The 14,119-nt window shown below is 51.1% G+C and overlaps 1 protein-coding gene across 1 annotated transcript in view; it reads left to right on the top strand.

Moving 5' to 3' along the window:
- Nucleotides 1–4,422, top strand: part of Mtcl1 (microtubule crosslinking factor 1) — a 105,562-nt gene extending 101,140 nt beyond the window's left edge. Inside the window, exon 15 of the mRNA XM_051190899.1 lies at nucleotides 3,268–4,422. Within this exon, the coding sequence (XP_051046856.1) occupies nucleotides 3,268–3,462 (195 nt within the window). The 3' untranslated portion in view covers nucleotides 3,463–4,422. The remainder of the gene's footprint in view (nucleotides 1–3,267) is intronic.
- Nucleotides 4,423–14,119: the final 9,697 nt, after the last annotated feature.

The following is a 14,119-nucleotide window of genomic DNA, read 5'->3' as shown; positions in this document are numbered from 1 at the left end:
TGGGTACTGCCCCCTTCCCTATTAGCTGTGCTTCGGCTGCCCCGCGGAGGGTGGGTCTGTGCTGCGGTTTCAGGGATCCTGGTCACCTGGCACAAATGAAGTGACCTGTGACGTGGAACAGGCCGAAAGACGGGCCCCGGGTAACCCATACAACGTCTGCTGTCACTGTCCTCGAAGTCACAGGGACGTGGTTTGGTCTGGGTTCTTTCCTGGTCTAGGGTTCGTACCTGGGGCGTATTTGCTGTCTCTGCACGCCTTGGCACAAGTGTGGAAACTGAGAGGGTGGAAACCATGTGTGCACGCGTGCCTGCTGCCTGCCGGCCAGGCCTTGGCGTGTGGCTTCATGAGGGGCCATTGCCACAGTGTATTTGAACCACACACACACACAAAATTCTTTCACGGGGAGCTGCAAGAATAGCTTCTTGATCCTCAGCCTTGGTTCGAGGACACTGCCGGTCCTGGGTTCCGCTTCCTTCTTCGGCCTGTTGACACATGGCAGGAGACAGTCCTGTGACCTGAGGGTCATGGCCACCTCTTCCTGCCCCTACCCAGCCTGCCTCGGAGTGAACCCGGGGCCGCCATCTTGGAGCAGGGACTGCACTTGTACTGATCTTCTGTTTGAAACATACTTTTCTCTCTCTCTCTCTTCTTTCTCTGTCTGTCTGTCCAGAACCAAACTGTCTTACTAACTGCCCCATGGGGACTCTAGCCCTGCCTGCCTCGCTGTAAGTGCCCTCTCCCGTCCACAGAGTGTGTGTGTAGCCGCTGTACCCATGGCCATTATTCATCCCCATCTGTGGAGACCCACTCTCACGGCCAGGAACAGACACCGAGCACCGCCGCCCGCTTAGCCTGCCCCCGGGGTCGACTGCTTAGCGTGTAGATTCTGCTGAGGTCTCTCCTCTCGGAGTTTGCAGCTGGGAAAAGAGAGAAACACAGGCCAGGAGGGGCCGTGTCAGGCTTATGTCGTGTCTTGTCCTCGAGCCCAGCGCCTGTTGGCTGTAGACCCACCCACCGCTGCTTACTGGCCTTTCCATTGCGTGTGTGTGCGTGTGTGTGTGTGTGTGTGTGTTGCCGTGTGCTGGGCTGTGGTGTGCACGATGTGTTCAGTCTTCTCTCATTTTTTTTCACACAATCATGCCAGAAAGAATAAACCCAGATGTGTCTTGTCCTTCCAAGTGAGTCTGTTGGAGAAAAAGTAAATTCTTGATAAGTATCGCCTGAATGAATAATAGATGTCGCCGTCCCTTGTAGTTTTGAGAACTCAGTTCATGGCTGCGAGAGCCCGAACCGAGTGAGACCTATAAGAAAGAACACATTTTGGTCTGAGTCAAGGTTGTAGTCACCCTCCTAATCTACCTGAAGTTAAGAACTAGAATAGAGTGATGTTCGTGGCGGCGCACGCCTTTAGTCCCAACGCTGGGGAGGCAGAGGCAGTGGCTATCATGAGTTCGAGGCCAGCCAGGGCTACATAGTGATACTCTGTCTCAGGGGTAGGGGAGACATAGCCACCATCAGATAAAAGTTGTGTCCCCATGGTAGTGGGAGAGAGGGAGAATGGCCAAGAAAGTGCTGGAAAAGGCCATTGCCACAGCCACCTCACTGGCTTCTGGGTAAAGGACAGCATCTCTCGTCCCTGTCTTACTGAGTGTCTTACTGAGCAAATGTTAGTTTCCTGCACATCACGGCTGCGTGTTAGCATCCTGCACAGGTTTAGCGGTCTTTGAGAAGAGGTTGTTCTGTTCGGCCTCAGTGGGAAGAGGGCTGGCCGCCGCGCCAACGCGAGATGTACACATGCCTACAGCGGAGGGAACAGGGACATGGATTTCGCAAACCGTACCCACCCTCCTCCAGGCGCTCGCTGTGAGGTCAGGTCACCAGACACAGATAAACACAGCACCATCTTGACTTCCTATGCACACCCGGGCGGTAGCTTAGGCACATCCCGGCTGCCGTGGTACCGCTGGTATCAGTGGCCCAGGGACGATCCTCCTAGGTCAGGTAGGATGCCTACCAAGAGGAAGCACCTGACGGAGTGGTCTCCATGGCCCCTCAGGGATGAGGGAAAGGCTGACCGGTTACTGCGCCACTTTTGCAGAAGCCTGTGGGTCTCTTGCCTCGCTCAGTCACGACACCCTCACTGGCCATCTGTGAGCACCCTCTCTCATGTTCTCTTCTTCCCCCAAGAGCCATCGCCTGCCCACCGCACACATCTCCATCTGTCCTGTTCTACCCTCTTCATCCATTGTTCGTCACGTCTAAATCCTGCGTTCGCCTCTTGACTTCCTCTGTTATTCCATGGCAGCCTCCTTGTACCTTTTGACCCTGTCATACACCACCTCGAGGTCTGTGTGAGTGTCATCCGTGGTTCACACTGCCCGTGACACAGCTTTCCGCCTGTCCGTGCGTTTGTAACTTCCAAGTTCGGACATCCCTGTCCCCGGGCATACAGGCGAGGGACACGTAGCGTAGCGCTGTATCCATTTTAGACAAGCAAACCGCCACGGATGATCTGCACCGCGGCCGAGTGTTGTGAGCCGTGTGGCCAGCCCTCAGAATGCCACGGTGGCTGAAACACAAGCACATGGGCATAGTCTAGTGCCAGTTTGTAAGGCTGCTGCCGCCTCGGGGACGAGTCATTAAAGAAAACTAGACCGCAATTAAAATTTCTGTCTGCAGCATTTTTTTTTTTTTTTTCCTACACTGTGGGAGTTTGTTTAGCCGCCTGCCAGTCAGCTTGGCGTAAATAGTGGCAGAGTTGTGTTTGACTCCCCTTGCTAATACAGCTGGATGCAACCCCAGGTCCCTCAAGACTAGCCCAGGGGATGAGGGTCCCCTCCAGTGGCCCAAGCGTGGGACTGGAGCAGGGTGACCCTGTCCCCACTTCTCTCTGTATTCCGGTCCAGCTCTGGAGATGCCCTCCAAGCAGACCCATGTGCCTGTCCTGTGTTGGTCCTGGGTCACAGCGTAAAAGGTCATGTGCCATGTGTCACGGGTGTCACGGGCCATTCATGCAGGGTGTTTTACTGATCATTTTTAAGTTCCTCTCCATGCATGCCTTATCATTCAGATACTGAAGTGGCCTGTGCTGTTCCTTTTGATTTCGGTATGTTTGAATTGTGTTGGGGCCGTTGCCCACGCGACACGGCAGGTCTGAGTAATGCTGTCTCTCTCTCCCTCCCTCCCTCCTCCCTGCCTCTCTCTCTCTCTCTCTCTCTCTCTCTCTCTCTCTCTCTCTCTCTCTCTCTCTCTCTCTTTCTCGTGAAGGAACTACCCTGTTCTGCACTTGCACCATCCCTAGAGCCCTGCTTCTCCAGGCCAGAGAGACCAGCAAACCGCCGCCTCCCGTCCCGCTGGGCCCCGCCTTCCCCCACGGAGTCACTATCTCAGTCACCCGGAGACCCAGTGGTCTTGGAGGAGCATGGTGAGGAGGAACCCCCCGAGGAGAAGCCACGCCTGTGACATGACCACAAGCTTGCATGGGTTAATCACACCGGAATACTTCACTGTAATCTGCATAACCGGACCATCACCATCAACCAACCTCTGCCCCAAAGGAAGGATGCAACTTTCTCAAGGTCCAAGGAAGATTTAAAACAAAACAAAAAAACCTGCGGCTTCTGAATGTTCAACCTGGTAAACCGAGATGTTTCGGGAATGAAACAGCAAACGTGCCTGTAATAATGTTTTTCATAGTTCAGAAAACTATTTTTGCCTCCATCTTTTTTACACACAATATATCAAACAAAAAAGGGTAAATGAGGTACAAATAGATGTAAGAGTTTTAAAACGCACATCTTAAGAGATTCCAAGCACCCTTGTTCTCAATCTTGACTGCCTCTGTTAAATTTGCACTGCCCCCTTGTGGTGGGGTTTCTCTGTGTTGAGTTCAGAATGTTCCAAGTTAAATTTTATTTTGTCCAGAGTTAAGTTCTTTTGTTTTGTTATGTTTTTTAAGAGTCTTTTTTTTTTTAACGATTCAGACCGTCCAACTCTGAACTTTTTGTAGTGAGGCGGCCACGAGGCCAGAAGGCAAGAGCGTCTGTACCCTGAAAGGGTGCAGGTCGGCATTTCCGTAACGGTACGGAGCCCCTCAGATGGACTTCCGACCCTGTACGACCCATGTGCGCTCGGGCGTCTGTACATACACTGCTCTGTCGCCGCCGTCACCTGCCTGTGCATCGGTCTGTCCCACTGTAACTTCCTTGTACTGTACTGTGACTGTTGGTCCCCTGTACCAGTGAGACAACAGCAGCATTTTTAAATTATTGTTAAAACACTAACTGACAGTGTACAAAGCTCACCCAATGTTTTCTTGTTTAAGGAAAAGCACTACAAAAAAAAAAAAAAAAAAAAAAACAAAATCATGAGGGTGCCAAATCGAGACAAATGACGGTGCCTCAGAGTCTGTGAGAGAAATAAAGCCCTGGTAAGGAAGAAGCAAGGCCTTGGGTGTCACAGTTCACTGGTTCCCTCTTCCCTTGTCTTTCTCAACTCTAAATGGAAAGTTTCCCCAGGTTTTCTGGAGCTGGCGGAGGGCAGGGAACTGGGCTCTGGCCTGTAAGGAGGGGGCTGGTCACACATCCGGGGCCCCACCCTTGTGAGATGGAATTGTAGCTGTCCGTACTCTAAGGGCCCCGGAAAATAAGTGGCTTTATCCTCCCCGCAGGCTCTAGAGCTGGGGGGGGGGGGCGGGCGGGCGTGGCAAGGCGGCCGCCAACAAGTATACGTGGCCAACGTCTTCCAATCAGGGAAGGGGGTAGTCTACACAGCTGTGAGGTCTCAACTGCAGATGCACAGCCCAGCATTTTGGTGGTGGGATGGGGCGGAGTTAAGAAGACTGTGCTGAAGAACACGGAACTCTTTAAAAGGCCAGAGCTGCGGGCTTTGAGGTCTCAATAGCCCAACGGTTCTCTTCTTACAAAGATGAGGTAGTAATAAGGCCTCTTCCCGGAATCACACGGTTCCCCCTTTAATTAGTTTCCGAAGACAAGTGTTGGTGAGAAGATGGGGCAGTTGGAACCTACCAGCACGTTACCGGGAAAGGGATGCAGCCACCATGGAAGACAGCGAAGCTGCTCCTTCAACGCCCAAGCACACCGGTGCATAGCCAGTTATGCCGCGGTGGAGACACGGCAGTAATGCTCGTGCAGATACCTTCACGCCAGTTTCCACAGCAGCATTATTTGCAAGAGCCAAATAAAACCCCAGAAATAGCACACATCCACCCGCCCGCAAGTGGAGAAACAGAACGTGTATTCGAAGTGGACTATTAGCTAGCAGCAAGAAAGAGGGGCGTTGTGGTACATTGTTCAATGTGGTGAACGTCAAAGACCTAGTAAACGAGGTAAGTCAGGCACAGATAATTATATGATTAGTAAGTATCACTCGGGTGATACTAATGCGGTCATTCGTGACACAGAATAGCAATCACTGGGGCTTGAAGTCAGGAGAGAGGCAGTCGGCCTGAAATGGTGCAGGGTTTCAGTTTAGGATGAAGAGAAGATGCTGGCAGCAAAGGTAACATTGTCCAAACAGTGAGAGTTCACTTGAGGCCAGGGGTGAACACTTAGAAGTGTTAGCATGGCAAGTCTCCTGCATGTTTTATGACAGCAAAGCCTTTGTAATGTGGAAAATAAAAATCTCACATAATGGCACTAGATAAAGCCAGAGGCAGCTTGTCAGCAAGTGGCAGTTTGTGGGAGCTGGGGTACGGCTCCTCCTCAGGGTGTCCTATCAGGTCTGAAACCTCGGGGTCAGTCTCTAGCCTGAGTGACAGAAAGAGACGCTGGCAGGTGCACGCTAGCGTTCTTTCGGTTGGAGCCAGCGATGAGTGGGGAGTGTCAGGACTGCTGTCTCCAACCATGCATCCTGTGTTTTCACACTCTGGCAAACATCCCGAGTATTGGCCGTGATGGTCCCCAGCAGTCCTGTTACTTTGGGGGTTCCTAGAGAAAGTTTTTCAAAAAGCCCAGACACCATGGTCCTTACAGCACATCATGCTGTGGCATTCCAAAGCCCCCTGAGCCAGTTGTGGTCACCCTGCAAAGGACTCTGGGAGCTGTTGGAAGAGAGGGAAGTGGGTGCCTGGGAGGCAATGCAGACTGCGTGCCGCTACAGGGTACCCCTAAGATGCAGCAATAAATTCTGGTCACCAGAATCGTGCTACCTGGTTAGAAGAGGTAGAATTCTCCGGGCACAGCGGGGCCTGGGTTGGTGCAGACAATAGAAACACTTTCATTGCGGATGAGGGAGAGGTACCAGAAGCTTTAAGGAGATGAGGGAGAGGTACCAGAAGCTTTAAGGAGAACAGTCTTACCAGGCAGCTGGTTACTTGCAGACCTCCCATGAACAGAGCCATCTGGAACCTCCAAATACTTAGTCTATTACGGAGCCACTCAAACTTGAGAAGGCAAGGCAGTAGGGTGAAATCATTCTCCACTGATCCGTGTAGACGGATGCCGAGGTTTGGGGTCGGCTACAAAGGCAGAGCAGCTGTCGGCAGGGAAGGGCCCAGGGGAAGCGTCTCCACCAGCCACCCGTGTGCCAGCTGTTTTCACGTCCTAAAGAAAGACGTGGCAGATTCCTGAGGCCCGGGAAGCAAGACTCACCCACCAGCACACCCTACACCATGGGGTGAGGTGGGTGGCAGCTCCAGCAGCCTGAAGGCCTTGACAAGCCACCACCAAAAATGGGGTGGGAGGCTGCGCAGAAGACCTTGCATTTTTACTCCAAGAGATGAGATGCTATGGTAAGGTGTTCAATATTATGGATCTTTTTTTTTTTTTAATCTGTGTACATAGTTCTAATTGTTTTTCTTTGCCCTATTTTTATAAAATGGCACGAGATGTTTGCAAATACTTACAGGTATTACTTTTTTATTGGATACGTTTACTGTCTTGGTATGCACAGTGACTCAGCATTCCACGCTCACATGCCCCCCACACACACACTCCTGAAGTGTACTCTCTAATTCCCTCTGATTTTTTTTTTTTTTTTAATGAACATCTCCCCATGTAGCCCAGCAGGCCTTGAACTCAGCCCTCCTGCCTCAGCCTCCTCGGTGCTGAGATTACAGGTATGTGCCACCACACCTGGCTCTGGACTCTTTTAGCAAAAGTCCCAAACACAGCACTGTGTCACTTGGGCCCTTATGTCAAGTACTGGAGCTCTAGACTGCATCAAACCTGGCTCCATTCATTTTTTATGGCAGGACAGTAATGCGCTGTATTTTGTGTATCCACTTAGTAGTTGGTGGCATGTGTCTATTTTTAAAGCAAAAGAAAACCCGTGGTTGCCATTAATCAGCCTGAAGCACTCCCTCCAAAGGAGAGACGTCACAGTGAGTAGTCAGTGTCTGGCACTTTTGGAGTCCTTAAAGGTCCTTGTTGCAGGAAGCCGCCGTTCTTACCGTATTCGTCACGATAGCCTTTGATTGCACGTTGGCCCTCTCAGCAACCCTTTCTGAACACAGTGTACGGCAGCGTCTTGTATAGCAAGAACATGGGCTGAGTCATAGACAAGCTATTTTAATAAAACTGAAGACACTGCGTGTTTAAAAGCTCTTAGGCCCCCACAACCCATAAGGCTCCAAGAGCCGAAGACCTGGAGCCAAATGCTGGTTCAAACTCATGCAGCAAGAGGGCCAATTTTCTAAGGCTCAGCTGAGACACAGCAGCAGGAAAGCCTGCTTCCCCAGGACAGTGTCAGTAGTGAAGTCTGCATTTGGTACCTACTGCGTGCAAGATGCGGTGTGCAGAGTTGCAAGCAGCGGAGGCAGGCGGATTAGCCCCTTTGTTGAGGCGACAGGGAACAAGCCGGGAAGCAGCTGGCTGTTACACACAGTGGGGCCGGTTTTGCTTTTTACTATGCCAGTCCCCGAAGCCAGCCTGTGCATGAGGCAGCCGAACAGACTGGAAGTTCCTGAGCTGAAGTCTTCTGCCGTGCAGAAACAGGAGGTCTGTGGTGGGAAGGGTGGAGGGCTGGAGGAAAGGGAGATGAAGACATCGGTGAACATGTGTAGGGGAAACTGCGGCCAGCCTACCCGTGCCTGCCTCTACCCCCACAGACTGCTGACCCGGAGACGCCATGAAGAAAGGACATGCAGCAGAGTCAACGCCTGAGCCCAGAAGGAAAGGGAAAACAGGCCACTACCGAACAGGGCAGTGGGGTCTGCTGCATAGAACCCACACTAGGAGTCCAGGAGCTACCCGGCCGCTCAGCTTATTTATCTATTCTGCCGCTTCCAAGGCTTGTTGACCTTCCTAAGAAGCTTGACCCTCTCTGAGCCCCTCCCTCAAGGCACAAGCTCATGCAGCTAGGTTCCCAGGCCTTTTCTGTCATGTTTCTTTAAAGCTAGGCACTGGCAATCAATTATTGGACATTTGTAACTTAGCAAGAGGAAGTATCTGTTGTTTGTCCTATTCTGTAAGGGGATAACTGAGGTCCCTGGATGTAGGGATGGTTGGAGAGAGCTACAGAGGCCCAGATCTCTTGCCCACTCAAATAACCAAATCAAGAAAATCCCTTACTTCGTGTCCAGTTGTGGGTGGGTTTTAGTTCCTTGCGGCTATAGTCACCTTGACAACCAAGATTACCTGTCGCAGTACACGGGCAGGTCTGTTTACTTAACAGCCATGCCCAATGCCAAGCCCTGACCCAGACCCTTGAGAGCACTATGCTCATGATAGCCACCCTCTTTCTTCAAGGCTCCCGATCTAGCCGAGAGCGTCTCTCTATCTGGGCCAGCTCCAGCCTTCTGCTCCTCTGAGGCTGGGTGTGTCCTGTGCCAGGAAGGAATGGCAGCGGCCCCTCCCATGCGGTTACAAGGATCGGACAGAGTGATGCTGGCGGTGGTCCTCTCCTGTGCGGTCACAAGGATCAGACAGACAGAGTGATGCTGGTTAAACAGTAAGCATCACAGCGAGCTCTGTGTACACTGGTTAAATAAACAAATAGATGGGAAGCACAGCATGATGCGTGCTGTAAGAGTGTGGGCAAGCGTAGAGTGGGCAGCTAGAGGCATCGGTTCTGTCTAGGAGGTGGTGTAGAAAGACCTCACACTGGCAAGAGTCTTGAAGAACACAGAGGGCTTCTCCACGCAGGGAGGAAGAGGGAAGAAAGAGAAAAAAATATTCTCATACTTCTCTGAGGTTTTTTTTTCAAGGTAGGTTCAAAATTATTATGAATTATTTTTGATTGTTGGACAGGTGTTTGGGTTTTGTTGTTGTTGTAATCAGATATGCTCCTGTATATAAGCTTTAAATTAAAGGAAACTGAAATCAGCAAATGAAGGTCACGGTGATGACACCAGGACCCTGCTATCTATTCGGGCGGGCGGCTGGCAGTGTGCAGTGACCATCTACAGGCAGGGTGACACTCCCTCGCCCCCCTGCTTCGTCTGGCTTTGTGTGGAAGGAAACATTGTAGCTCATTCCCATGATACCCGTTCAGGCGGTGCTGTGCAGTTCACTGCCAGCATGCGTTAGTGACCCAGGCAGTCACGCCCACAGCCTGCTGCTGCTGGGTCCTTGTGAAGCACATCCTGTGGACAGCTGCCAAGGCTCTCAGAGACGTGCTCACAGAAGTCATATCTACATATTCATTTTTTTGTGTTTGTCATCACAGCTGTTCATAAATAGCCTCCTACGTACCGTCCCTTTTAAGGTAGGTATAGCTCATGTGAGCAACACTGAGTGTGTCAATTTATGCTGGACATTTAAAAATTATTATAATTTTGACAATTTCATACCTGCAGGCAATATATTGTTTACCCCATTGCCCTCTCTTAGTCCTCCTGCTCCTACAGACCGATTCTCAGCCAGTCCCTCTCTTACTGCGGCGTCTTATTCCACGATTGTGCAGGCCTGTGGGGGAAGCCATAGCTACTGAGTGTTCGTGATTACATCAGCCATGCCGTGTCTGGGGGACAGCATTGGACAGGATTCCCCCAGTGCAGGAAAATGTAAGAGCCTAGCACTGAATAGGTACTTTATTCTGCCCAAACAGTTGTGCAAGCACCACACCTGCCCCAATTGCCTGCTCCCCATCCCCAGATCCACCTTAAAAATGGGACATGAGTTTGCATTAAGCCACTGAGATCTGGGGATTGTTCAACAGTGCAGTGTAACTGACCACAGTAACTGCAACAACTCAAAACAAAACCAGATACACAACAGATACACAAATGACACTTGGTGTTATCAAAAAAAAAAAAAAAAAAAAAAAAAAAAAAGTAAGAGAATCTAAGGCAGTGAAAGGGTTATTTTTGTGTCTTAATTTTTAAATTGACTTGTTTGAGTTTAATAAGGACATTTTGGATCCTTTCGTAAGAGGACAGATGACTGTAGCACATTATTGAGCTAGCCAGCTATGTGTGTGCAGTGGGAGGCTTGCACTAAGGCTCGCTCCAGGGGCCTGGCTGCTCCTTCCCTGCCCTGCCTCCTCCACCTACTTGTTGAGCCAGGGAGAAGTTCTCCCTCCAGCTGGTGAGTGAGGACAGCGCCACACTGTGCTGAGGAAGCGCAGATGCAAGTCCCACAGGGTCTAGGAGCGTCTTCAGCAAACCTCCCCCGCCCTTGACACAGGCCTCTCTGTGTAGCTCCGGCTGTCCTGGGAACTCACTCTGTAGACCAGGCTGGCCTCGAACTCACAGAGACCCTCCTGCCTCTGCCTCCCATGTGCTGGGATTGGAGGTGTGTGCCATCACCCAGAGCGCAAAGCCTTTGTTTTATACATGGTGGGCTCTCTTCACTGTCACAGTTCAGCCATGGCTCTCCTGGACTCGAGGACCACACAGTGTAATTCAGAAGCTCCTGAGTGTGGACACTGCCAATGTGGAAATGTTTCCCTTGGTGATTCTAAGAAGCAGCTGGGTGAGAGCCAACAGCGATGGAGTCTGTAAGCCTGTGGGTCCCCAACTGTCTACCCCAGACCTTCAGATGTAACTGGCTGTGGTGGTACCTCAGTGTTAGAAATTAAAAAAACAAAAACAAAAAATACCTTCCAGGTAATTTTGTTTTCAGCAATGTTTGGGAGCTCCGTTCATAAGCAGATTTAATAGTCCCAAGTCTGGCAGACATAGTGTAAATCCACATCATACCGAGATTCCTCAGGCTCTCTAGAGTTCTTTTCTCATTCTGCAAAATGGGGACATGACTTCACAGGATGTCTGTGAACACTCAATGATGTCGTCTAAAATTACCCTGACCCACTTAGGGGAGGAGTCAGAACCAAGCAGATCCTGTAGAGATGAAATTCAGGGCCCCATACTGAGGACGCCAGTGTCCCATAAAGTAGCCACGGACAACTTTGAAGACTCAGTTCATATTAACGGTCTCGCCCATGAGATCAGGCAGGCATCCCTGTTGGTCAAGGCAAGACGGTAGCTGGAGGCACCTCAGCACAGCATTAGTGCCAAGGATGCTGCTGGCAGGGAAGTCCGTGATGCTCCGAGCCACCCAGTGATGCGCAGGAAGCGGAGGAGGGGGATGTTGTTGCCTAGCAACACGGATGCGGACGTCACTCTTGCGAGCATCAGCATCAGCAAACTGATTATCACATTACTCTCTCAGTTCAGCAGAGGCAAACGGGGTTTAAATCCTGCACTTAGTGGGAGATGAACTGCAGTGAGGAGGCATGTGCGTCAGAGCCCCTACGTTGGCTCCAGTGTTCAAAAATGAGAGCTCAACCTCCCCCTGAGCGGAAGTGCCCGGTGCATGTCAGGGCAGGTGGCAGCCCCAGCAGGCACACTGGCCGGTAGAGGAGGTTCTATTTCCAGCTCCCACCAGCCATGTCACGGGCAGGGAGGTGCGTTACCAGCCGCTAGGGAGCTGTGAATTGACGAACCATGTCTCTGCCTGTAGACACGCTGACTCTAAAGGCACGAGGAGCTCTGTGACCCAAACAGAGCTCTCACAAACTCAGCGGGCCCTTCCTAAACTGCCATAAACACCAGTACTCTATGTCTAATATTTTTCGTAAGTTTTTCATTATTTTTTAGCATGGGGGAGAGCACAGCAATGTAAGGAAGTTGTAGGAAAAAAAAGGAAATCCTATGTCTTTGACAACATGGATTAAAGTGGGAAACCTCACACTACGTTAAAGTAGGCAGGGACAGAAAGACAAAAACCACACGGTCTCACTCACCTAAGGGTGGATGGTTACAGAACCTGAGATATGCAGAATGCTGGTTACTGAATGTTGGGGGGGGGGCGGATGGGGGATGAAGTTGAGAGCCCTGGGGGCTGGGCAATGACATCTTGTGACAGTGAATCCTGTTTCATTATCCTGTCTATGTGATATGGCCATAGGAACTGATACCTCCTTCCATCCTAAAGAGAGGAAGCCTACACCAGGGGCTATAATGGCCCTGTAATCAACCAGTGAGCAAATACTTTCAGCTCCACCGTGTGCTGTGGCCCAGGCACATGGCAGAAATCAGGAGAAAGTAAGTCCTTGTTCTTATGTAGCTTACAACTTTATCACCACCCTCCAAACCACACAACTTGTCATTTTGTATAGACTCCGTTCTCACTGGGAGATTTTATGATCTGATTTGGAAAATATCAGCACACGTGGTTGCAAGCTCTGTTTAGCGCAGCCTCGAGCTATGTGTGGCCCAGCAGTGTAGTGGATCTGTGAAGACAGACACTCAGCCAGAATCTGCAGCGGTTTTGTTGTGAGGTATCCACCAGAGGACATTTAGACACTGGTTCAAGCCACTCAAGTCTTTATTAGACCTCAGGGACTATTCCTGTCTCCAGGGGGCGGGGACCGTTCATGAGGGGGTCACTCTGGATTTCCCATACTAATCAGCAGTGGCTGTCTCCTGCCAAGATGGCACCCAGATCTCCAGGGACATGCTCTGTCTCACATGCACTTAGTGTAAAAGAGTCTAGTAACATCCTCGTAGGGAAGGCACAATTTACCTGGAACCCGCATTCAGCGACGGTCCGCTTTCCTTCCGGCTTCGGACCGCACGGCCCTGGCTTTTCCTGAGACTCTTGACTCCACTCCACGCCTGTGTGGTCTCTTTTCTTCCGTCATGCCACTTAACTCTGTCGTTATGGAACCAGTTTAAGGGTTCAGCCCGTAGTCAAGAAATTTTCATGTAGTCAGTCAACAAACACTTGCTAACTGTCTCTCACATCCCAGTCTAGAGGACACAGAGATGTGCTTCTGTCTTGACGAATTCTGGAGTTCCATGGGAGAGAAGGCCTAAGTCCCTGCAGTGGTCTGAAAGAAAATGGCCCCCAAAGGGAGGTGCACTATGAGGAGGTGTGGCCTCACTGGAGGATGTGTGTCACTATGGGGGTGGGCTTTGAAGTCTCTTTTGCTCAAGCTTTTTCCAGTGTGATGGTCAGCTGACTTCCTGTCCCCTGCAGGAGGTAGGAAGCTCAGCACCACATCTGCCTGCACGCCACCATGCTCCCCACCATGATGATAATGGGCTGAACCTCTAATTAAATGTCATGGTGTCTCTTCACAACAATGAAAACCCCAACTAAGACAGTCCCCTTTGCTGCCTCACAGGAAGATGACATTTTCTCAGGGATATTTACTAACTAGTCTGGCTCGCTCTGGGACGACATGTTTGGCTCCTACAGATCTGCCCTGCTCATTAATTTTTCCCATAGGGGTTTCTTCACGCTGAACTCCATGATGATTTCTGTAGTGCAGCATCCACACCAGAGTCGATAAGTGATTGACACACGGGCACCTCTCATAGGGAGGTGGTGCTGTCTCCTGCTAGTGCAGCCCTCAGGAGAGCCTCCTTTGTCCGCGGGCCTCTGCCCAGCGAGTGTCCTTTCCACTACTCTGCAAAGCACTGTACATAACTGCAGCCCCTTCCTTGAGCTCAGGACCCTGCTTGCTTCCACAGCTCCTTTTTCAGTCAGCAACCTTGCCATAGTGAGCCTCTGGGCTGTGGCGGTGGCAGAGACTGAAGCAATGCCTCCCCTGGGGATCCCATCTACAAATGCTCCTCCACACACAGACACAGGCCAGGACGGCCAAGCATTTTCAGGCACCCCGGGGGCTCTGAGTCACCTGATGATGAGTGTTGCATGGCCTCTGAGCCTGGGCAAAGAGGGAAACCATACCCAGAGAGAATCTGGAA

This window comes from Phodopus roborovskii, unplaced genomic scaffold (assembly GCF_943737965.1).
Source record: "Phodopus roborovskii unplaced genomic scaffold, PHOROB, whole genome shotgun sequence".
Lineage (NCBI taxonomy): Eukaryota > Metazoa > Chordata > Mammalia > Rodentia > Cricetidae > Phodopus > Phodopus roborovskii.
Note: the sequence above shows the minus strand (reverse complement) of the source record. Positions and strands in the feature narration are given on the sequence as shown.